At 42.0% G+C, this 25,768-nt stretch overlaps 1 protein-coding gene and 2 non-coding genes across 4 annotated transcripts in view; 1 reads left to right on the top strand and 2 right to left on the bottom strand.

Moving 5' to 3' along the window:
• gba2 (glucosidase, beta (bile acid) 2) overlaps positions 1-9,733 on the top strand; it is a 40,434-nt gene extending 30,701 nt beyond the window's left edge. The window contains exons 11-18 of one of the 2 annotated variants that reach the window (XM_020504101.2): positions 781-885; positions 989-1,096; positions 4,587-4,738; positions 4,831-4,937; positions 5,278-5,420; positions 5,955-6,070; positions 6,468-6,659; positions 8,285-9,733. In XM_020504101.2, coding sequence (XP_020359690.1) covers positions 781-885; positions 989-1,096; positions 4,587-4,738; positions 4,831-4,937; positions 5,278-5,420; positions 5,955-6,070; positions 6,468-6,659; positions 8,285-8,593 — 1,232 coding nt within the window. In that variant the 3' untranslated portion in view covers positions 8,594-9,733. The remainder of the gene's footprint in view (positions 1-780; positions 886-988; positions 1,097-4,586; positions 4,739-4,830; positions 4,938-5,277; positions 5,421-5,954; positions 6,071-6,467; positions 6,660-8,284) is intronic. The other variant, XM_031791912.1, reaches the window with a different exon arrangement.
• Positions 9,734-21,804: 12,071 nt separating this feature from the next.
• trnan-guu (transfer RNA asparagine (anticodon GUU)) lies at positions 21,805-21,878 on the bottom strand. The gene has a single exon. It is a non-coding gene; the product is annotated as a tRNA-Asn (tRNA).
• A 1,321-nt stretch (positions 21,879-23,199) lies between these two features.
• Positions 23,200-23,271, bottom strand: trnad-guc (transfer RNA aspartic acid (anticodon GUC)). Its single transcript has one exon. It is a non-coding gene; the product is annotated as a tRNA-Asp (tRNA).
• Positions 23,272-25,768: the final 2,497 nt, after the last annotated feature.

The following is a 25,768-nucleotide window of genomic DNA, read 5'->3' as shown; positions in this document are numbered from 1 at the left end:
AGACCGTTCACTGAATTGTTCATTTAAATAACTTCAGCCAATTTATTAATTAGTCAATATAGTTAATCCAGAGATTCTTACCTTTTGCCTAAATTTTTAAGCAGTCTCATCCAGATAATCATGGCCCTGGTGAGTGACGTAAAGCTTAAGAGACAGGCATTTATAGATCTGTATTATTGCTCATTAGCATTTAATTTTTTGGGGATAAATGCAGTTGGATATATTGAATTGTCACCTTGTCCGAGAGACATTTTATACGGTTCTCAAAACGTCACACTAGGGGAAGCCCACATGAAACACAGCTCTAATTTGAAGTGTTTTTAAAATCCACAATGGATAAAATGAATGGTGAGAATTATTGGAACCATTTCTGTGTTTGACCGCTAGGTCTTATGGGTATTATGACTCAATACTGTGGTAGACTATAGAGAACAGCCCAACAAACGCACACGCACACACACACACTTGTGCCGTGTAATGTAGATGACTGCACCGCCTATTAAATTTGACTTTTTTTTTTTTTTTTGGCAAATTTTGTAATCAACGAGGTGGCTGGAGGGGGGTCTTTATAAATAGGTAGACTCCAAAATGACACTGTCCTCGTTAGTATAGTGGTCAGTATCCCCCGCCTATGACACGGGGGCTAGGAGACCGGGGTTCAATTCCCCGACTGGGAGGAAACACTTCTGTTAGAAGACGCATTGTGAAGTACACTTGACTTTACTCCTCTCTGAAGTGTGTGAGTTCAATCATTTTGAATGTTCTCTTTTCTTCTTATAGGTCAGGAGTACAGGATGTATAACACGTACGACGTGCACTTCTACGCTTCCTTTGCACTTATCATGCTATGGCCCAAACTAGCCCTCAGCCTGCAATATGACATTGGTGAGTAAAGCAGGGTCTGAATGTTATTGTGTGTGTGGTAGCTCGCTCCTGTCCTGGAGCATATGTGCTTGTGCGTGTTCACTATTTATGTATTCTTTTTCAGCTGGCAGTGTTGTTTCGTGTGACCCGACTGAAAGACTCCATCTGATGAGTGGCAGGAATTCTCCTGTGAAGGTTAAGAACGTAGTCCCTCACGACATAGGAGACCCAGGTATAGGGGAAACGCATGCATACTGTACCAATATTTACCAACAATTCATAAAGATATGGTCCTTTGAGCCGGATTCATATTCATAAATTGTGATCCTTCGAGACGGATTCATATAAATTATATTATCCCATACAGTGGTTGCTCCACTAAATGTTTTGTGATTATGCTGCGGTACTTAGAGGTCATTTGTGGTTTGGTACGGTACTGTGTCACCACTTCATTGCTCCAGACCAGCGCAAGGGGGACTTAAAGCACTGATTATGCTTTTGGGTCCTACTGTATCTCTAACTGAAAATGAATGGGGGACATAAACTTAAATATAAACTGATAATTGTGCACGACTTCAGTATTACTTACTAAAACTGTTACACTAAGGGTTTTGTTATTTTATTTTGCTCTTACTGTAGTACTGTTTCCCACTCCCGACCGGTCATGTTGTACAGCGCCTGAGTGGCGCAACGGTCTAAGACACTGCATTGCTGTGCAAGCTGTTGCTACAGATGCTGGTTCAGTGTGACAGGGTGGACCCCTGGGTAGTACAGAGCAACACTTTAAGGGGCATTGCACTAATAATGGCGCTGACTAGGGAAACATTCCTGCTGTTCTAGCAGGTACCTCTCTCCCTCTAAAAACAAATAAAAACAGAAAGAAATGTTTTGGCCTTTACAAATATTATTAGGGCCTTTTATTCAGATTACAATCGCTTTTTGTTTATTTGAAAACTAAACCTCCCAAATGTCGTTATATATTATCAACTTGATTGCACAGTCGTATAGCTGGCACCTACATAAAGCTGAGTCACTCATTCATCAAAATAAATAAGCACCTACATTCTTCCTGAGTCTTTAATAAAGAAATGTTTTGGTTATCCTGACCTGTACACCATGTAAAGTATTATAATAGCCCGTTATGGGCTGTTAGCAGGACAATATACCTTTACCAACACCTATGTATTTTCATACTTTGGATGGGGCCTCCCCAGTGGTGCAGCTGTCTAAGTCACCGCAATGCAAAATGCGTTGCTACAGATACCCGTGCCGGCCTCCACCGGGAGACTCATGAATCGGCTTTTGGGTTTTAATTTAGAATCCTCTATATGTAATTATTGGCGGAGAGTCACATCATATTTTTCGCTATGTCGCCTACAGTATGAGTCTCACTAGTGTTGAGTAATGTGCTGTTAAGTGGTGTAGGTCTTATTTAAAGAGCATATTGAAGTTCGAAGCAATAGGATTTGAAGCATTAGCCTACAACTATTTTAGCACCGTTTCGTACTGCTCTGAGACAAGCATGGGGACAGGTGTTGATAAATCAATTGGATTTTCATTTTGACTCAGTCTCTGTTTGGGTATTGGTTAGACTAAAAGGATGGTGTAGAAATGTTATCCTCTTAGTGTGTAACCTTTTATTTAACTAGGCAAGTCAGTTAAGAACAAATTCATTTTTACAAGCATAGCCAACTTCTTCCTCCCAGTTGAGGAATTGAACCCCGGTCTCCCGTGTGTCCGCGCACAACACAAGGATTCTTTAGCTAAATAGCCCAGTACTGTGTAGCCTACTCCTGACCGTCACGTTGTACAGCGCCATATTTTCCGTTCCATCCTAACGGAAACCGAGGGTTTTTCATTTTTCTTGGAATATAAACACCATAATATTAATCAAATTAATCCCAAATGCTCTAAAAGTAATTGGAAAGGTAGATACACATTTGTGACATTGTGGTTACAATAGAGTGTAAATAAATACTGTTTTTATTTACAGTAGTGACGGACAGCTGGGGACATTTTGAAAACAGGTTTTCAAACACTTGTAGCCTGGTTCAGGACAATCGACTCTTTATAGCCTGGCTACTGTAGGTGTGAGCATCCCCCTACCTGTAATGTATTCGATGCTTAAGTACGCTGAAGTGTTACATTTCTAACTCAAAACAGTGGTATAGTATTTCTTTATGCTTTCGTTAATAAAATAAATTTAAAAAATGCAGATGGTTATTTAAACTACATTTTTGATGTACTTCCACCCTGCTCCACGACCACGGATAAAACCTTGCTGAGGTGATCATTGCAGTATCCTCTTTCTTTAGCCAAAATATAGCGAAACACAGCTTAGCCTTTTGTTAATCACCCTGTCATCTCAGATTTTGAAATGATGGCTTTACAGCCAAAGCAAGACAAGCATTTGTAAGTTTATCGATAGCATTATGTACAGCTAGCAGCAGACAACTTGGTCACAAATCAGAAAATCAATCAAATTAAATCGTTTACCTTTGATTAGCTTCGGATGTTTTCACTCACGAGACTCCCAGTTAGACAGCAAATGTTAATTTTGTTCCATAAAGATTCCTTTTATAGCCGAAATACCTCCGTTTGTTCTTCACGTTTGGTTGAGAAATCCACCGGAAACTGCGGTCACGACAACGCCGAAAAATATTAGATAATTAGATCCATAATATCGACAAACATGGCAAACGTTTTTATAATCAATCCTCAATGTGTTTTTCAAATATCTATTCGATAATATATCAACCGGGACAATTGGCTTTTCAGTAGGAGCGAGCGGAAAAATGACTACCTTTTTGTGTTTTTTACGCAAGAATCACTCTGAGCCCTCAGCTGGCCACTTACGTAATGTAGTCGTTTACGCTCATTCTTCAACATAAAGGTGTGAAACTATGTCAAAATGCTGTAGACACCTTAGGGAATACGTAGAAAAAGGAATCTCGTTGATATCCCTTTCAATGGCCAGTAGGGGTGCATAGGAACACAACGGTTTCAAAATAAGAGGCACTTCCTGATTGGATTTTCCTCAGGGTTTCGTCTGCAATATCAGTTCTGTTATATCCAATAGACTATTTTGACCGTTTTGGAAACGTTAGTTTTCTATCCTAAGCTGTCAATTATATGCATATTCTAGCATCTTGTCCTGACAAAACAGCCCGTTTACTTTCGGAACGTTATTTTCCAAAAATGAAAATAGTGCCCCCTAGTTTCAAGAGGTTAAGAACAATTTCTTATTTACAAGGACAGCCTACTCCTTCCTCCCAGTCAGGAAACGTAACCCCGGTCTTAGTGAATCTGAATTGTCTTACGTTAAATAACATGTCTGCCTTCTGTACAGAGGTAGCCATCAGATAAGAATGAGCGCATCAGTTGTGTTCTCTAGGGAGATTTATGTATCTTGTCTATTATCTAACCTTTATTTTATATTTATCTAATATTGTTTTTCTTTCTCACTTATTGTATATGTATGTGAAGCACTTTGAACTGCATGAATGAATTTGTGTCAAATCGCCAGTTGGCAACCCATCAATTATGGGATTAATTGACACATAAACAAACATTACAATAATTCACTGTGATAACTTTTATTCCTGTGTTCTGTGCAGTGAGCATCGCATAGTATAAAAAATCTATACATAATAGTAAATAAGGTTATTCAAACAATTATTTTGTCATATCTGCTATATGAATCAAGTTTGATTTTGATCTAGATGACGAGCCGTGGCAGCGTGTCAACGCCTACCTAATTCACGACACGGCTGACTGGAAGGACCTGAACCTGAAGTTTGTCCTGCAGGTCTACAGAGACTTCCACCTGACCCAGGACACACAGTACCTCCAGGACATGTGGCCCATCTGCCAGGTAGGAAGGAGTCTCACAGGATGAGTGCTGATAGGATCAGTTACAATAATAAGGATTGTATTATTTAATCAATGTTATTATATCCCCTTCAGGCCGTGATGGAGTCAGAGATGAAGTTTGATACGGATGGAGACGGTCTGATAGAGAACTCAGGCTACGCCGACCAGACCTACGATGGATGGACCGCAACAGGACCTAGGTGAGAGCTGAGGAAAAGGGAGGGAGCTGGTAAATGGCGTGACATAACTTGTAACAATACTCATTGTAGTAGAGGTTCCCACTGATGGCGAACAGGAAAAGACTAAGTCCGTTGACGGAGTTGTATTTTTAGCTGCTTTCCTGACGCACCCCAGGGAGGTGAGACTGTGTTCTAAGGTCACATCAAAGAATTCAACTTCCTGTTTTCGACCAGGAATTATACTGCATGCGTGTTTTCATGTATAAGGCGAGGTCACACTTTGTAATTTAAAGATTTCCATGTGTTACTTTTTTAGTGTTCGTTTCTAGGAATTCTAATCTGCTCTCTCCCTCTCTCTCAGTGCGTACTGTGGGGGTCTGTGGCTGGCCTCTGTGTGTGTGATGTGTAAGATGGCCAGGCTGGTGAACAATGAGGCTGCCTTCCATCGCTTCAGAGACATACTAGACCGGGGGAGCGCCGCCTTCGACAAGCTGCTGTGGAATGGTCAGTACCTTATTTCTGCCTGTAGGGGGCGCACGTTCAGTAATGAATAGCGAGTAATGCTGCAATTATTGTTTTGTGTTACACATTCTTCAGCAATGTCACACATTTGCTAAGAAGTGTGTTCTTGTGATGTTATGTGTTTCTATAGAGTTTGAATTTAAGCGACAATTCTGTAGTAAACAACTAGCAACTAAACTTCTGGAATACAAATGACTAATTATATTGTACATGAATCATAGACAACCATACATTTATGGTCATTATACCAGAGTTTTATATGCTTGGGATCTGTGTCAGATATGTTATAGTTAGTGTTCTTAATAAATGACTTCAGTCCTCGTTTAGTATAGTGGTCAGTATCCCCGCCTGTCATGCGGGAGCCAGGGAGACCGGGCTTCAATTCCCTGACGGGTTGGAAACTATTTTTGTTTCTGTATTTGAGATAAGCTTCGTAGTAAAAACGCCATTCAGAGCCTGGCTTTAATTTAGCTGTATAATTAAGACTAAAAGCTGACTATGTCTCTGTCTCTTCAGGCCAGTACTATAACTACGACAGTAGTGGGCAGGATCTCTCCAACAGTGTAATGTCAGACCAGTGTGCTGGCCAGTGGTTCCTGCGGGCATCTGGATTGGGAGATGGCCAGTTTCAGGTCAGACACAAAGCCAAGACATAAATAGTAATACTATTGTTGACTACTAAAACCCTAATAAAAAACGATTGACCAAACAAGCGCCACAAACTGGGCAAACAGGAACATTTTGATCCTGATCAGACTGATGTTTCAACCTCCATTGGTCTAGTAATGATTGTACTAGGATTTTTATCAGATTTCTCTTACTGATTGGAATGTGACTTTGTTGCTTATATTATCGCGCATTCCTTTTTTTATCTGGCTGATTTACATAAAGTGACAATGCCTTAAAGTGCTTAAAATTACTTATTATTATTATTATTACTGTTAATGACATCGTGACTCAACATAGATTCAATCAGTGTGGTCAGAATGCTAACTACACAAACAAAACAATGAACTACCTCTCCCCCAGGCCTTTCCTAAGGAGAAGATTTGCAGTGCACTGAAGTCTGTGTTTGACCTGAACGTGATGAGTTTCGCTGGGGGTCAGATGGGTGCGGTCAACGGTATGAGGCCGGAGGGGGTACCTGACCACTCCAGTGTCCAGTCAGACGAGGTGTGGATCGGAGTGGTGTACGGACTGGCTGCTATTATGATCCATGAGGTGAGTGAGTGAGAAAGTCAGTATGGGGAGAGGGGAGGGAAGCCTCCTGACCTTTTCAACAAACCTTTTTTAAGTAACGAGGCTGCAATGAAAACTAATGGGACTGTGTTGACATCAAAATATGGTGTGTGAACTACTAAGTGTTGATTGACATGGTAATGGCGCTATAGTATTGGAGAAAAGTTGAAAAAAACTGACCCCTCCGACGCTGTACGTTACATTTGTGACGTGTCATGGCGTAACGTATAGCACGCATAAAGCAACTAATTCTGTCTTCCAGCCTCTCTCCACCAGGTGAAGCACTTCTCTCACCATTTAAAAACAAGAAGGGACAGGGTAAGGGGGGGATACCTAGTCATTTTTTGCGTCATCACTGCAAGCTGTCATGACTCTCAAAAGCCGCTGTTTACTTCTGAAGATCACTTTAGCACCGCCCTAAAAACCCAATTTCACTCAAACCTCCAAATATAGTAGTCTTTATAAATATATTTTTATAGTAGTCTTTAATGTTTTATTTACTTTTTAGAGTGGATAAGTTGGACAGATCGAGTGAAAAAAGCTGTTTCCCCACACGACATCTCTCCTTCTCACTATCATGCATTAGTTTCGCTTCCCCACCTGCCATTTTTAAAAAGACCCGACGGAGCTCATTGCCTTCTTGAATCATGCAGTGACGGGCATCATGTAGTAGAGGTCGACCGATTATGATTTTTCACCGCCGATGCCGATTATTGGAGGACCAAAAGGCCGATTTTTATATATTTACAAATGTGTGTGTGTGTGTGTGTGTGTGTGTGTATATTTGTAATACTGACAATTACAATACTGAATTAACACTTTTTTATTTTAACTTGCAATGAGCCAGGTGCTGCTGCATATACCCTGACTCTGTTGCGCAGAACGCAAGAGAAGTGAGACAATTTCCCTAGTTAAAAGAAATTCATGTTAGCAGTGATTCAACGATAAATTAACAGGCATCGATTATATACAACGCAGGACAAGCTAGATAACTACACATGGTTGATATTACTAGTTTAACTAGTGATTGTTTTTTTTATAAGATACGTTTAATGCTAGCTAGCACCTTACCTTGGCTCCTTGCTGCACTCGCATAACAGGTAGTCAGCCTGCCACGCAGTCTTTTTGTGGAGTGCAATGTAATCGGCTATAATCGGTGTCCAAAAATGCTGATTACCGATTGAAATAAACTTGAAATCGGCCCTATTTAACAGTCCATTCTGATTTAATCGTCATTGATTTTGTTGGAAAGGGGAGAAATTGTGCTTTACAATGGTATTGATAATTACAGTTGATCTGGAAGTATTATGTTTTTTTGGGTGCTAAAATAAGGTCAATTTTACGGACCAGCGCGATATACAAGTGAGTTAGTTCACGTTACTACAAACTTTTTTCCGCTCAGTCTGTCATATCAGTAAATTCAACAAATAATACAAAATGTAACATTTTCAGATATGACATCCAATCCTCTCCCATCTTCCACATTTCAAACCAAAATATCTTACCTCTAAACCCACCTCTATGTACTATGTCAATCCAATCGATTTATCAATTTACCAATCATGGAAAACTAATATCTCACCTCTGAACCCCTCTCTCTGTGTCAGGGTATGTTGGAGGAGGGTCTACGTACAGCAGAGGGCTGCTACCGGACGGTGTGGGAGCGTCTGGGCATGGCCTTTCAGACCCCGGAGGCCTACTGTGAGAAGGGCATCTACCGCTCCCTGGCCTACATGAGGCCTCTCAGCATCTGGGCCATGCAGCTAGCCCTGGATACCTCACAACCACGAGACCAGGCCCCCAAGACCACCACCACACCTACTGACCAGGCCCCCCAGACCACCACCACTATACAAACTGCGACGGAGGGAGAACCCGGACAGAAGGCGAGTCAAGACCAGGGTCACATTCCGTAGTCTAAACGTTATCGAAAGTAGCTGATTGCACCACAGAGACTGAGTTGCTGGGACAGGGACAGGGACAGAGGGGATACCAGAGGAAGATCTCAAGGCGAGAGGACATGAGGAGTATACAATTGTCTCTTTCTCAAAAACCATTGGATGAGAAAGCCAGAGGTCCCTTCCCTCTGACCTTCTCCCAATGGGTTTTGAGAAGGAGGGGATGAGAGAGGACATGAGATTACAATTCAAATCTTCCCAATGAGAGGAGAGTCTGGACCAGGACTATGTTCGGAGGCCTAAATGTTGAAAGATGCATATAGAACGGCAGGGTAGCCTAGTGGTTAGAGCATTGGACTAGTAACCGAAAGGTTGCAAGTTCATATCCCGAGCTGACAAGGTACAAATCTGTCGTTCTGCCCCTGAACAGGCAGTTAACCCACTGTTCCTAGGCTGTCATTGAAAATAAGAATCTGTTCTTAACTGACTTGGCTAGTTAAATAAAGGTAAAATAAATAAATAGAACTGTTATGAATGGACCCGAGATTAATTATTCTATGTCAGAGAGGGGTGTTAGTTCTACGTAACATATTTATATCAGAAAATGCCACAATGTTGTGCCCTGCTGAATGCGTCCCTGGACCAGACTGGTGTGGATGAGGAGAGACCCCCCCCCCCCCCCCCCCCCCCCCCAAAAGAAGGGTTGTCCCAGAACTGAGGCAGTCGAACTGAAGAACAACAACATTTGATTCTCTAAAGATTTCAAGTTCCAGAATCTAATGACTGAACCTTGCCCTCTGGCTGTCTGTCATCTCATTCTACATGGAGTTTACAACGCAACATCCTGTTCCACTGGTTGTCTCTGTAGACACACACACACACACACAACCATAAATACTCAAGCTTACATCTACAGAACAAAACAAGCTCATATGCAAAGTGTGACAATGACACTGTATATCACTGTAGCAGCTATAATCAAATTAGTCTTAATTTGTTTATTTCAGACTTCGACTGGCAGATTTAACCAATGGTAGACACAGTCTAGAAGACTTAGAATGAAGACTTGATAAAAATCGGTATTTGAAGATTGTTATTCTTTATTTCTATGTTTGAATGCTGTATAAAGTGTTGAAAAAAAAAAAAAAGTTGTCTGAATCTTTTTTTTTTTTACTGAGTTTTGTAGTGATGGGGGGAAAATACATACAGTTCAAGGAGGGGATACTGCCCACTACTAATGACTGGGCGTGTCCTGGAATTCAACCAATGCGCATCAGATAATCACACAACACATCATCCTGTTCTACTGGTTGTCCATATAAGTACACACTAGGGACTGTCATGGTTATTTTAGTTTATTCAAGTTTTTTTTCTAAATTACATTATCATTGAGACATTACAAACAGGGAGATACCATGACAATTGAAATTATTTAATAAAACTAACTTTTGAAATTAGTTTTGAAGACTGGTAAAGTGTTTTTAATTTTTATTATTTACGTTTATTTTTTTTCAAGTAATCTGAATCGTTAAATAATTAAAAATGCCCATCCCTAACAAACACACACAATACCAACATTTTCCAATAAACAAGTCCAGCGCACACTTTAAACACACATCCAATGAGACCAATACATTCATTTGAACTTTCAAAGTTGGTGATAATACAGTGATTTATCGTAATGTGGTTGCTGAAAACAATCTAGCAGTATAACAAAAGAGTGGATAATAGGTTCTGAATGTATTGTTCCACAAAGCAAATTTTTGCCCATGCCTATTTCTGGCCGTCAAGCCAGATTATTACATATTGATGATATGGTCCTTCGAGCCGGATTCATATATATATAGAACTTCACTGGACTTTAAGCAAACTGGAAACCACATATCCTGAGGCTGCATTTATTACAGCTGGGATTTTTACAAAGCAAATTTGAGAACAAGGCTACCTAAATTCTATCAGAATATTGCCTGTAGTACTCGTGCTGGCAAAACTCTGGATCACCGCTACTCTAACTTCCACGATGCATACAAGGCCCTCCCCTGTCCTTTTGACAAATCTGACCACTCCATTTTGCTCCCCCCTTCCTGCAGGCAGAAACTTAAACAGGATGCACCTGAGTTAAGTCTAATGCGCTAACCAATTGCGCCACAGAGACTAAGCTGATAGGGCTCGGACACACGTGGAACAAGGACCACGTTCATTTGATAGAAATCACTCCTCCGTTACATGGCTGCAAAAATTCTATCTTATCCAGACAGAGAAATATTCAGCTTTCAGTCATAATTGTATGGCAAAACAGAGGGGTAACATCCAGATCTGAACAGACGTTTAATACGTGGCTTATCTCAAAGACAGGCGTTTAAAAAAATAAAAATAATAATCCATGTCCTTCCCAACCTCTGTCTCCCGCTGACAGGCGGGGATACTGACAACAATACTTACGAGGACTGAGTGTGTGCTGGAATTCTACCCATGCACATAAGTTAACAATGTCAGAGCATCCCTTGTTCCACTGGTTGTCCATATTAGTACACATACACACAATAGGGATGATCACTGTTATTTGAATATTCGTTATTTGAATAGAAACGCATTGGGCTTATCCTGGACTGATTTTGGGGAGAGTGAGACTTCTCATTTTGCCTCTTCTTTTCTGCTGAAACTATCCAACTGGAGAAAGCATGCGAGGAGAGCGAAACAGCGCCCCTCTCTTACTATTTGTAGCCCATGTATCTGATGCTGACTGGTCATAAATAAATAGTATGACATGCCATACTCTTTTTGTCCAGACAGCATCAGATACATGGTCTACACAAGCATTGAGAGAGAGGGTTTCGGTTTATCTCACTTGGATGCTTTATCTGAGATTGATGGGTGTTTCTGTCGGCGCATGTCTCAGTCAAATGACTGATCCATATTTCAATAAGACGGGCAAGGAGATATGGTAGGGCGGGCCAGTCCCCCGAAGGCTCGCCCATGACAACCGCCTTGGCGCCGTTGCCCTGACTTCCACTGCACAGACAGGTTCTTCCCATCTTGTTTGCGGAATAATTGAGTGGAAAAAGGTGCTAAATGCTATCAAAACCAAAAAACTACCAATAAAAGACGCTGAAAGGGTCTGAATACTCGCTAAATATAGCGTCAAAGTCGCTAAATTGACTCTATACACTAATTCAACATTTCACAAAGTTATACTGTATACGGCAGTGGTTCTTTAACCTGGGTTCGATCGAACCCCAGGGGTTCGGTGAGTCAGTCTCAGGGGTTCGGCGGAGGTCAAGACACACATCTGACTATATGATTCGTGATGACACGCCCCACAAGGCCATCATTGGCTGCAGGTGATCACGCTACATCGTGTTAGTGTTCAATTACTGGAGAGTTGAGACCAAATCACGGACGCTGGACAGAGTGGATTTCAGTTGTAACAAAAAGCAGTTTTAATGAGTCAAAAGATATCTTGTCCTGCAGTTTAACGTGCACGGACCTAGTTCATATAACTCAGTATGGAGTCAGGTGAAAAAGGGACTTATACAGGGGTTACAGTGGTTTTTATACATTGAATAAAGTAGGTAGAGTCTTGTCGTGTTGCCTTCTGAATGGTCCAGAAGGGTTGGAGGCGGACCTGCTCTAGCCAGGGCAGGAGCCCCTTTGGTGCAAAGCAGAGTCTTCTGTTCTGAGCACCCAACCAGTAGAGGGGGGGGGTGAGGTGTGTGTGTGTTTATGCAAGAAGGTATTTGTGTGTCAGGGGATCGTGAGGCAGGACAACAGAGAGGGGGCAGTTTTATGGCTGGGTGTATGTGTTCGTGCGATGGAATGTCTGTGTTTCCTGGGGTCGTGAGACAACAGAGCTGAGGGGGGTAGTTTTAGGGGGGTAGTTTTATTGCTGGGTGTGTGAGCTGGTTCCTGTTTTAGCAGGGGTACGTAAGATGACTTGAGTCAGGCAGTTTGGCTTGGCGCTGTATAATATATGAGCTATGTGTATGAATGTTTACATATATATATATGACAATCGCTTGGCCTATCTGTGCTGCAGGGAATTTGGTGCGCTCAGTAGTCGACTTGTGACTGTCGTGATGGTACGTCTTGTGATTTCTTAATATTTTAATCCCTTCATACTTACTATGTTGAGGAAAAAAAGAAAGTGGTCGGATGAATATGTACAATATGGATTCACATGTATAACGGAACGTGATGGGAGTCAGCGTCCTAACTGCATGATTTGCAATGCCAAGTTGAGCAATTCTAGTCTAGCACCGGCAAAACTAAGAGAACACTTCCTTAAGCTGCATGGAGATGGAAAATACAAGAACACAACGCTCGCTGAATTCAAGGTGAAGAGAGCCAGATTCGATGAAAAGGCTACTCTGCCTGTTCTCGGCTTTGTACCCATCAACAAACCGATCCTCACAGCATCGTACGAAGTTGCTTACCTGATCGCAAAGCAGGGCAAACCACACACCATTGGTGAAACACTCATAAACCCAGCTGTGTTGAAGATGGCGAATATCATGCTGGGAAAAGAGGCTGAAGTTAAGTTATCCCAAATTCCTCTTTCAAATGACACCATCAGCGACAGAATAGAGGACATGAGCAAAGACATCTTGGCTCAAGTAGTTGCAGATCTGAATTCAAGCCCGGCAAAATTCAGCCTTCCACTCGACGAGACCACAGACGTTTCCAATCTAAGCCAGCTTGCTGTATTCGTGCGCTATGTGAAAGACAACGTGATAAAGGAAGATTTTTTATTTTGTAAGACTCTTACAACAACTAAGTCAGCCGATGTGAAGAAACTTGTGGATGACTTCTTCAAAGACAACAATCTTTCGTGGGATATGGTTTCTGCAGTTTGTTCGGACAGAGCTCCAGTCATGCTGGGGAGAAAGTCTGGTTTTGGTGCGCTAGTGAAAGCCGATGCACCACACATCATTGTTACGCATTGTATTCTGCACAGGCATGCGTTGGCAACAAAAACCTTGCCTCCAAAACTGGCAGAAGTATTCAAAATTGTAGTGGAATGCGTGAACTATGTGCGAACTAGTGCTCTGAGGCACCGCATCTTCAGTGAGCTGTGTAAAGAAATGGGCTCTGATTTCGAGGTACTTCTGTACCATTCTAACGTTCGGTGGTTATCCCGGGGACAGGTGCTGAATCATGTTTTTGCCGTGCATGTGGAATTAGCCCTGTTTTTCCAAGAGCACCAACATTCTCATGCAGATTGCTTCAAAAATTGTGAGTTCATTCTCATTTTAGCGTACATGTCTAATATCTTCACAGCTCTCAATCATCTCAATCAAAAGATGCAGGGCGGTGGAGTCAACATCATCGAAGCGGAGGAAAACCTGAAGGCTTTTCAAAAAAATCTACCGTTGTGGAAACACCGAATAGGGAATGATAACTTCGCAAACTTTCCCCTGCTGGATGACTGTGTAAGTAAGATCGAAGATGTATCTGGAATCGGAGACATTTCTGTACCCGCGGAACTGAAGCAAGCAATTGCCACGCACTTAGATGAGCTTGCAAAGTCTCTCTACGGATACTTCCCTACAAGAGAGTCATATCCAGCATTGGTGAGACAGCCGTTCACGTTTAATGTTGAGACAACAGATATCAATGATGAATATCTCGATGAAATCATTGAAATTCAGCAGAGCCAGGTTCAACAGCAACTCTTCAGAACAACAACGCTTTCAACGTTTTGGTGTCAACAAATGGTAACGTACCCTGTTATTGCTAAGAAAGCTCTGGAGATGTTCATACCGTTTGTTACAACATATCTTTGCAAGCAATCCTTTTCGAGGATGCTGGACATAAAAACAAAGAAAAGGAACAGACTTTGTTGCGAGTGGCACTTGCCAAGGTGAAGCCGCGCATTTCTGAACTGGTCTCTGAAAGGCAACAGCAGAAATCACACTGATTTGCAGTAAATATTCATTAATATGTTTTTGTTTTTGTGTGAAAATCATGTTTTGATGATTTCTTTCTTTGAACATAGTGATGTTGATGCACAGTTCATTTTGAGCACCAGTACCTATGTTTTGAATTTGAAAAAATCATATTATATTTTTCCAATTAAGAAGGGTTCGGTGAATGCGCATTTGAAACTGGTGGGGTTCAGTACCTCCAACAAGGTTAAGAACCATTGGTATACGGCTATACACTCACTGCTCTAGAATCTAGGGAAAAACATGGCAATTCAAGAGGGGTGCTAAGAAAGCAATGCCAAAACGTTGTTTTCTTTTTTTCAATTGTGCGCCACCCTATGGGACTCACAAATCACAGCCAGTTGTGATAGAGCCTGGATTCAAACCAGGGTGTCTGTAGTGATGCCTCTATTTCATTTTAGGCTGGGTAAATACAAGTGAATATATTCATGAAAGTCACCTTGTCTGGGAGAAATTTACACGGTTATAAAAATGTCACGCCGGAGAAGCTTACGCAAAACACTCACCTTATTTGAAGTGTTACCAAAATCCCCATTGGGAAAAATGTATGGTCGAAAAACAATTGTGACCATTTTCATGTTTAACTGCTAGGTTTTATGGGTATTATGACTCATACTGTGGTAATCTATTATAGATTCTTAATTGAAGGTCCCTTAGCCAGATCGATAACAATGACATGGTCCTTTGAGTGAGATTTATATTTTCAAAACAGAACGGTCAAGATCTACAGTAATAAAACAACAGACCTTTGCCACCACCATCCATTTCACAAGTGGGTTAAACGACACTGTAGAGTAGCTATAGTGGAGTAAAGACAAGTACTGAAGGTCATTTTAAAATGAGGCTTCTCTCACAGGCAGAAGTAAAACGAAAATAAAATAATTTTCTCCCGCGTGACAGGCGGGGATACTGACCACTATACTAACGAGGACTGAATGTATACTGGAATTCTACGTACACAGATCAGTTCAGTTAAAGCAACAGCATCCCCTTCGTTTTCTACAACAGTACACATTTAGACACGCATACACACACAACAGACGATCACGGTTATTTGAATATTCAAAAATCCGAACAAACCTCAGTATTCCTTTACTTGTGTGCGTGTTCATTTGACCTTTTTTGGTTACTACATGATTCCATATGTTATATTTCATCGTTTTTATGTCTTCACTGTTATTCTAAAATGATGAAAATAGTCAAAATAAAGAAAAACCCTTGAATGAGGAGCTGTGTCCAAACTTTTGACTGGTACTGTACATATACAATACATTTAGTTATATATTTAGTTATATATATATATAACTAAATGTATAACTAAATGATATAGTCTGTCGAGCCAGATTAATATACAGTGGTGTAAAGTACTTAAGTAAAAATACTTTAAAGTATGAAAATTGGGTACTTTTTTCCACCACTGGTATTTATACTTTTATTTTTTATTTTTTTATTTCACCTTTATTTAACCAGGTAGGCTAGTTGAGAACAAGTTCTCATTTGCAACTGCGACCTGGCCAAGATAAAGCATAGCAGTGTGAGCAGACAACAAAGAGTTACACATGGAGTAAACAATTAACAAGTCAATAACACAGTAGAAACCAAAGGGGGAGTCTATATACAATGTGTGCAAAAGGCATGAGGAGGTAGGCAAATAATTACAATTTTGCAGATTAACACTGGAGTGATGAATGATCAGATGGTCATGTACAGGTAGAGATATTGGTGTGCAAAAGAGCAGAAAAGTAAATAAATAAAAACAGTATGGGGATGAGGTAGGTGAAAAAGGGTGGGCTATTTACCAATAGACTATGTACAGCTGCAGCGATCGGTTAGCTGCTCAGATAGCTGATGTTTGAAGTTGGTGAGGGGGATAAAAGTCTCCAACTTCAGCGATTTTTGCAATTCGTTCCAGTCACAGGCAGCAGAGTACTGGAACGAAAGGCGGCCAAATGAGGTGTTGGCTTTAGGGATGATCAGTGAGATACACCTGCTGGAGCGCGTGCTACGGATGGGTGTTGCCATCGTGACCAGTGAGCCGAGATAAGGCGGAGCTTTACCTAGCATGGACTTGTAGATGACCTGGAGCTAGTGGGTCTGGCGACGAATATGTAGCGAGGGCCAGCTGACTAGAGCATACAAGTCGCAGTGGTGGGTGGTATAAGGTGCTTTAGTGACGAAACGAATGGCACTGTGATAGACTGCATCCAGTTTGCTGAGTAGAGTGTTGGAAGCCATTTTGTAGATGACATCGCCGAAGTCGAGGATCGGTAGGATAGTCAGTTTTACTAGGGTAAGCTTGGCGGCGTGAGTGAAGGAGGCTTTGTTGCAGAATAGAAAGCCGACTCTTGATTTGATTTTCGATTGGAGATGTTTGATATGAGTCTGGAAGGAGAGTTTGCAGTCTAGCCAGACACCTAGGTACTTATAGACGTCCACATATTCTAGGTCGGAACCATCCAGGGTGGTGATGCTAGTCGGGCATGCGGGTGCAGGCAGCGACCGGTTGAAAAGCATGCATTTGGTTTTACTAGCGTTTAAGAGCAGTTGGAGGCCACGGAAGGAGTGTTGTATGGCATTGAAGCTTGTTTGGAGGTTAGATAGCACAGTGTCCAAAGACGGGCCGAAGGTATATAGAATGGTGTCGTCTGCGTAGAGGTGGATCAGGGAATCGCCTGCAGCAAGAGCAACATCATTGATATACACAGAGAAAAGAGTCGGCCCGAGAATTGAACCCTGTGGCACCCCCATAGAGACTGCCAGAGGACCAGACAGCATGCCCTCCGATTTGACGCACTGAACTCTGTCTGCAAAGTAATTGGTGAACCAGGCAAGGCAGTCATCCGAAAAACCGAGGCTCCTGAGTCTGCCGATAAGAATATGGTGATTGACAGAGTCGAAAGCCTTGGCAAGGTTGATGAAGACGGCTGCACAGTACTGTCTTTTATCGATGGCGGTTATGATAGCGTTGAGTACCTTGAGTGTGGCTGAGGTGCACCCATGACCGGCTCGGAAACCAGATTGCACAGCGGAGAAGGTGCGGTGGGATTCGAGATGGTCAGTGACCTGTTTGTTGACTTGGCTTTCGAAGACCTTAGATAGGCAGGGCAGGATGGATATAGGTCTGTAACAGTTTGGGTCCAGGGTGTCTCCCCCTTTGAAGAGGGGGATGACTGCTGCAGCTTTCCAATCCTTGGGGATCTCAGACGATATGAAAGAGAGGTTGAACAGGCTGGTAATAGGGGTTGGGACAATGGTGGCAGATAGTTTCAGAAATAGAGGGTCCAGATTGTCAAGCCCAGCTGATTTGTACGGGTCCAGGTTTTGCAGCTCTTTCAGAACATCTGCTATCTGGATTTGGTTAAAGGAGAACCTGGAGAGGCTTGGGCGAGGAGCTGCGGGGGGGGCGGAGCTGTTGGCCGAGGTTGAAGTAGCCAGGCGGAAGGCATGGCCAGCCGTTGAGAAATGCTTATTGAAGTTTTCGAAAATCATGGATTTATCAGTGGTGACCGTGTTATCTAGCCTCAGTGCAGTGGGCAGCTGGGAGGAGGTGCTCTTGTTCTCCATGGACTTCACGGTGTCCCAGAACTTTTTGGAGTTGGAGCTACAGGATGCAAACTTCTGCCTGAAGAAGCTGGCCTTAGCTTTCCTGACTGACTGCGTGTATTGGTTCCGGACTTCCCTGAACAGTTGCATATCACGGGGACTATTCGATGCTATTGCAGTCCGCCACAGGATGTTTTTGTGCTGGTCGAGGGCAGTCAGGTCTGGGGTGAACCAAGGGCTGTATCTGTTCTTAGTTCTGCATTTTTTGAACGGAGCATGCTTATCTAAAATGGTGAGGAAGTTACTTTTAAAGAATGACCAGGCATCCTCAACTGACGGGATGAGGTCAATGTCCTTCCAGGATACCCGGGCCAGGTCGATTAGAAAGGCCTGCTCACAGAAGTGTTTTAGGGAGCGTTTGACAGTGATGAGGGGTGGTCGTTTGACTGCGGCTCCGTAGCGGATACAGGCAATGAGGCAGTGATCGCTGAGATCCTGGTTGAAGACAGCGGAGGTGTATTTGGAGGGCCAGTTGGTCAGGATGACGTCTATGAGGGTGCCCTTGTTTACAGAGTTAGGGTTGTACCTGGTGGGTTCCTTGATGATTTGTGTGAGATTGAGGGCATCTAGCTTAGATTGTAGGACTGGCGAGGTGTTAAGCATATCCCAGTTTAGGTCACCTAACAGAACAAACTCTGAAGCTAGATGGGGGGCGATCAATTCACAAATGGTGTCCAGGGCACAGCTGGGAGCTGAGGGGGGTCGGTAGCAGGCGGCAACCGTGAGAGACTTATTTCTGGAGAGAGTAATTTTCAAAATTAGTAGTTCGACCTGTTTGGGTATGGACCTGGAAAGTATGACATTACTTTGCAGGCTATCTCTGCAGTAAACTGCAACTCCGCCCCCTTTGGCAGTTCTATCTTGACGGAAGATGTTATAGTTGGGTATGGAAATCTCTGAATTTTTGGTGGCCTTCCTGAGCCAGGATTCAGACACAGCAAGGACATCAGGGTTAGCAGAGTGTGCTAAAGCAGTGAGTAAAACAAACTTAGGGATGAGGCTTCTGATGTTGACATGCATGAAACCAAGGCTTTTTCGATCACAGAAGTCAACAAATGAGGGTGCCTGGGGACATGCAGGGCCTGGGTTTACCTCCACATCACCCGCGGAACAGAGAAGGAGTAGATTGAGGGTGCGGCTAAAGGCTATCAAAACTGGTCGCCTAGAGCGTTGGGGACAGAGAATAAGAGGAGCAGGTTTCTGGGCATGGTAGAATATATTCAGGGCATAATGCGCAGACAGGGGTATGGTGGGGTGCGGGTACAGCGGAGGTAAGCCCAGGCACTGGGTGATGATGAGGGAGGTTGTGTCTCTGGACATGCTGGTAGTAATGGGTGAGGTCACCGCATGTGTGGGAGGTGGGACAAAGGAGTTATCAGGGGCGTGAAGAGTGGAACTAGGGGCTCCATTGTGAACTAAAACAATGATAACTAACCTGAACAACAGTATACAAGGCATATTGACATTTGAGAGAGACATACAGCGAGGCATACAGTAATCACAGGTGTTGAATTGGGAAAGCTAGCTAAAACAGTAGGTGAGACAACAGCTAATCAGCTAGCACAACAACAGCAGGTAAAATGGCGTAGACTAGGCAACGGGGCCAACAGATAGAACAAACAAGCAGAATGGAGTACCGTGATTAATGGACAGTCCAGCGTGCATCAGCTATGTAGCCAAGAGATCCGTGTCCAGGGGGCAGCGGTGGATGGGGCAGGGAAGCTGGCCTGGCGAGTGTTATCCAGGTTAAAAAAAACTAACAATGACTAAATAGCTTGTAGCTAGTTAGCTGGTTAGCTTCTGGAGGTTCTTGAGTGTGTTCTAAAAATAAATAAAAAATAATAGCGATTCCGTGTCACATTGGGTGAGGCAGGTTTCCGGAAGGTATAAACAAATGAAAAGTCAAAAGAGATAGAAAGTAAATATGGGTCCGGTGAGCGTTTGAGATGCGGCGATTCAGGCGGTTAGCAGGCCTGTGCTAACAAGCTAACAGTTTGTAGGCCCGGGCTAGACAAGGTAGCAGTTAGCGGGCCGGAGCTGGACAAGCTAGCAGTTAGCAGGCCGAATTAGCAAGCAGGGAGATAGCGAGGGCTAGAGAGTTAGCCTTTGGGGGACGTCGCGATGGGGTGAGTCTGTTTATTCCTCTTCATGCGATGACATCGGTAGACCGGTCGTGGGCCCGGGTATTGTAGCTCAGGAGTATGCTACGGTGGTAGCACAGGTGCTACGGCCGGGCTAGCTTCAAGCTAAGTGGGTGGAAACGCTAGCCAGGAGTAATCCGAGGTTGCGGTTTAGCTAGATAGCTAGTTGCTGAAAAATCCAGCTGAAAGATGTTCCGTTTGCGGTGGGAGTCCGGGGATGAAAAATAAATAGGTCCGTTGTGCTCTGGTTAAAGTCGCGTTGTACGAACAGGCGAGAGCTTTCCGAACTACAGGTTAGCTGATGACCGGTTAGCTGGAGACCGCTAGCATACTCGCTGGTTAGCTGGCTAGCTTCAGTTGAGGGGTCCCGAAGTAAATATAAATACTTTAGGAAAAATAGCTACATTGGGTGAGTCGGGTTGCAGGAGAGTATTTGGAAGCTTAGGGTTTAGCAAAATGTTTTCAAAGAGATATGTGGAGAAAATATGTAAAAAAAAAAGAAAAATAAACGATATATACAGGGACACGACAGGACAGGACGACCTACTGCTACGCCATCTTGGGTTGTATTCAAGTATGACAAATTGTGTTCTTCTTCCACCACTGTTAATATATAATCATGATATGGTCCTTTGAGCAGGATGCTTATCTATATACAAAAATATGTTTCTTTGAGCCAGATTTTCCATACAGAACAGTCAAGATATACAGTAATAAAACCACAGGCCTTTGCTTTCAAATCAAATCAAAGTTTATTTGTCACGTGCACCGAATATAACAGATCTAGTAGACCTTACAGTGAAATGCTTACTTACAGGCTCTTAACCAATAGTGCAAAAAAGGTATTAGGTTAACAATAGGTAAATAAAGAAATAAAACAACAGTAAAAAGACAGGCTAGAAACAATTGTTCAGGAGTCTTATGGCTTGCGGGTAAAAACAAGATAGAAGCCTTTTTGTCCTAGACTTGGCACTCCAGTATCGCTTGCCATGCGGTAGTAGGGAGAACAGTCTTTGACTGGCGTGGCTGGGGTCTTTGACAATTTTTAGGGCCTTCCTCTGACACCACCTGGTGTAGAGGTCCTGGATGGCAGGCAGCTGAGCCCCAGTGATGTACTGGGCCGTACGCACTACCTACCCTCTGTAGTTATTTATATACCCAATCGGGCCACCGCCTCCCATTTTTACCAGTGGTTTAAATGCAACTGTTCTCATGTTGTATGTTCAAAATCAAATATTTTGATTAACAGTCTAAGGCTCAAAGCAATTGCGCCACAGACATGGAGTTGGTAGAAAGCTGACCTTTGACCCCTGGCTGTCTGTGATCTCATTCTATATGGAGTTTAGATATATGGTGAAGCTATTCAGCAACTGATGATCACAGGCCACTGACACCCATTTTACTAGGATGGAAAATATAATACTCTTCCTCTTTTACATTCAACAACTCACCAATCACGTAGAAACAGGACAAGTCAGTCACACACGGAATCAAATTACAATACAGGAAAGTCTTCTGACATCACAGAGCTCAACAAATGGAAAACTGGGTGGGCTTGAACCACCAACCTTTAGATTAACAGTCTAACGCGCTAACCAATTGCGCCACAGAGACTAAGCTACTAGGAAGAGGACACACGTGGAACAAGAATCACGTTCATTTCATGGCAATCACTCCGCCGTTACATGGTTGCAAGAATTCTATCATCTTATCCGGACAGAGAAATATTCAGCTTTCAGTCATAATTGTATGCCAAAACAGAGGGGTAACATCCAGATCTGAACAGACGTATATACTACATGGTTTATCTTAAAGATATATTTTATCTTTAAATGCTATCAAAACCCAAAAACTCCCGTGGCAAAACTCCCCAATGCAGCCTGAAAAGTAGCAGAGTTTGTCGTTAGCCTCTTACCAATAAAAGACGATGAAAGGGTCTGAATACTCGCTAAATATAGCGTCAAAGTCGCTAAATTGACTCTATACACTAATTGCACAAAGTTATACAGTATACGGCTATCTACTCACTGCTCTAGAATCTAGGGGAAAACATGGCAATTCAAGAGGGGTGCTAAGAAATCAATGCCAAAACGTTGTTTTCTTTGCCCTATTACATTATAAATCACATATAATTAATCTAGATTGTTCTCTATAATATTATAACCTTAATAGTAATGTGTTGATGAAATAAGAGCGTTAATTTGCTGTGAAAATTGCTAGTGCAGACCGCACCACTCTTGGTTGTATCTCATCCATATTCATTATTAAAATTACACTAGGCAAGTCACTTAAGAACAAATTCTTATTTACAATGAAGGCCTACACGGGCCAACCCCGGACGACGCTGGCCAATTGTGCGCCACCCTATGGGACTCACAAATCAGAGCCAGTTGTGATAGAGCCTGAATTCAAACCAGGGTGTCTGTAGTGACGCCTCTATTTCATTTTGGGCTGGGTAAATACAAGTGAATATATTCATGAAAGTCACCTTGTCTGGGAGAAATTTACACGGTTATAAAAATGTCACGCCGGAGAAGCTTACGCAAAACACTCACCTTATTTGAAGTGTTACCAAAATCCCCATTGGGAAAAATGTATGGTCGAAAAACAATTGTAACCATTTTCATGTTTGACTGCTGGGTTTTACGGGTATTATGACCCCTACCGTGGTAATCTATTATAGATTCTTAATTGAAGGTCCCTTAGCCAGATCGATAACAATGACATGGTCCTTTGAGTGAGATTTATATTTTCAAAACAGAACGGTCAAGATCTACAGTAATAAAACAACAGACCTTTGCCACCACCATCCATTTCACAAGTGGGTTAAACGACACTGTAGAGTAGCTATAGTGGAGTAAAGACAAGTACTGAAGGTCATTTTAAAATGAGGCTTCTCTCACAGGCAGAAGTTAAACGGAAATAAAATGTTCACCTCCCCGTCGGGGAATTGAACCCCGGTCTCCCGCGTGACAGGCGGGGATACTGACCACTATACTAACGAGGACTGAATGTGTACTGGAATTCTACGTATGCAGATCAGTTCAGTGAAAGCAACAGCATCCCCTTCATTGTCTACAACAGTACACATTTAGACACGCATACACACACAACAGACGATCACGGTTATTTGAATATTCAAAAATCCGAACAAACCTCAGTATTCCTTTACTTGTGCGCGTGTTCATTTGACCTTTTTTTTGGGGGGGGGGGGGGTATTTTAACAATGAAAACTTTTTTCTAAATTAAATGATCATTGAGACATTATTACATACAGGGATACACCGTGACAATTGAAATTCTTTATTTAATAAAACAACAGTTGAACTGTTGATTTTTAGTTTTGATGACAGTGCATTGAGCTAGCGCATTTAGTCCTCCAGTCAACTCTGACAACCTATTTTCTCCACTTCAAATAGAAATGACTGTCGCGTACATAGCCACGGTTCCACAAAACCTGACCCAGAGCAATGCAAAACACTCACCAGAAAAGTAATTTCAAACAGAATCCATCAATCATGGCGAAAATCAGACTTCTCTTTCACCGTTGCTGTTAGCCAAAAACTACTGGAGAATTGCAGCCTGTCCGTTGTGGTAGCCTGCCTTTGACGTTTGTGTCATTCTGACTTGTCAAGTGTTTTTTTTAAATGCGTTTTTCAATGTCGACTATCCTGATAGCAGAAATAATGTCATATTATCGGAATAGTGAAATAATTTCAAATGCCCATCCCTAACAAACACGATACCAACATGTGTCGACAAACAAGTCCTGCGCACACTTTAAACAACGAGACAAAATACATTCATTTTAATTTTCTCAAAGTTATACATGGTGATATACAGTGATTTATCACAATGGTGTTTCTGAAAATGAAAATAAATGAAGCAAGTCTCTTCTTCTTATTGGTGTCCTTTAGTAGTGTTTTTGTTTTTACAGCAGTTTGACATTGAAGGCCTGATTCACATAGTCTCCTCTGAACAGTTGATGTTGAGATGTGTCTGTTACTTGAACTCTGTGAAGCATTTCTTTGGGCTGCAATTTCTGAGGCTGGTAATTCTCATGAACTTATCCTCCACAGCAGAGGTAACTCTGGGTCTTCCTTTCCTGTGGCGGTCCTCACGAGAGCCAGTTTCATCATAGCGCTTGATGGTTTTTGCGACTGCGCTTGAAGAAATGTTCAAAGTTGTTGAAATTTTCTGGATTGACTGACCTTCGTGTCTTAAAGTAATGATGTACCCTGTCACAACACAACTGATTGGCTGAAACGCATTACGAAGGAAAGAAATTACACAAATTAACTTTTAACAAGGCACACCTGTTAATTGAAAGGCATTCCAGGTGACTGCCTCATGAAGCTGGTTGAGAGAATGCCAAGAGTGTACAAAGCTTTCATCAAGGCAAAGGGTGGCTACTTTGAAGAATCTCAAACATAAATATATTTTGATTAGTTTCACACTTTTTTGGTTACTACATGATTCCATATGTTATATTTCATAGTTTGTATGTCTTCACTGTTATTCTAAAATGATCAAAATAGTCAAAATAAAGAAAAACCCTTGAATGAGGAGCTGTGTCCAAACTTTTGACTGGTACTGTACATATACAATACATTTAGTTATACATTTAGTTATATACATATATATATATATATATATATATATATATATATATATATATATATAAATGTATAACTAAATGATATAGTCTGTCGAGCCAGATTAATATACAGTGGTGTAAAGTACTTAAGTAAAAATACTTTAAATTATGAACATTTGGTACTTTTTTCCACCACTGGTATTTATACTTTTATTCAAGTATGACAATTGTGTACTTCTTCCACCACTGTTAATATATAATCATGATATGGTCCTTTGAGCAGGATGCTTATCTATATACAAAAATATGTTTCTTTGAGCCAGATTTTCCATACAGAACGGTCAAGATATACAGTAATAAAACCACAGGCCTTTGCTTTCAAATCAAATCAAAGTTTATTTGTCACGTGCACCGAATATAACAGATCTAGTAGACCTTACAGTGAAATGCTTACTTACAGGCTCTTAACCAATAGTGCAAAAAAGGTATTAGGTTAACAATAGGTAAATAAAGAAATAAAACAACAGTAAAAAGACAGGCTAGAAACAATTGTTCAGGAGTCTTATGGCTTGCGGGTAAAAACAAGATAGAAGCCTTTTTGTCCTAGACTTGGCACTCCAGTATCGCTTGCCATGCGGTAGTAGGGAGAACAGTCTTTGACTGGCGTGGCTGGGGTCTTTGACAATTTTTAGGGCCTTCCTCTGACACCACCTGGTGTAGAGGTCCTGGATGGCAGGCAGCTGAGCCCCAGTGATGTACTGGGCCGTACGCACTACCTACCCTCTGTAGTTATTTATATACCCAATCGGGCCACCGCCTCCCATTTTTACCAGTGGTTTAAATGCAACTGTTCTCATGTTGTATGTTCAAAATCAAATATTTAGATTAACAGTCTAAGGCTCAAAGC

The sequence above is a fragment of the Oncorhynchus kisutch genome, linkage group LG16 (genome assembly GCF_002021735.2).
Source record: "Oncorhynchus kisutch isolate 150728-3 linkage group LG16, Okis_V2, whole genome shotgun sequence".
Classification (NCBI taxonomy): Eukaryota; Metazoa; Chordata; class Actinopteri; order Salmoniformes; family Salmonidae; genus Oncorhynchus; species Oncorhynchus kisutch.
This window is presented reverse-complemented; position numbering and strand designations above follow the sequence as displayed.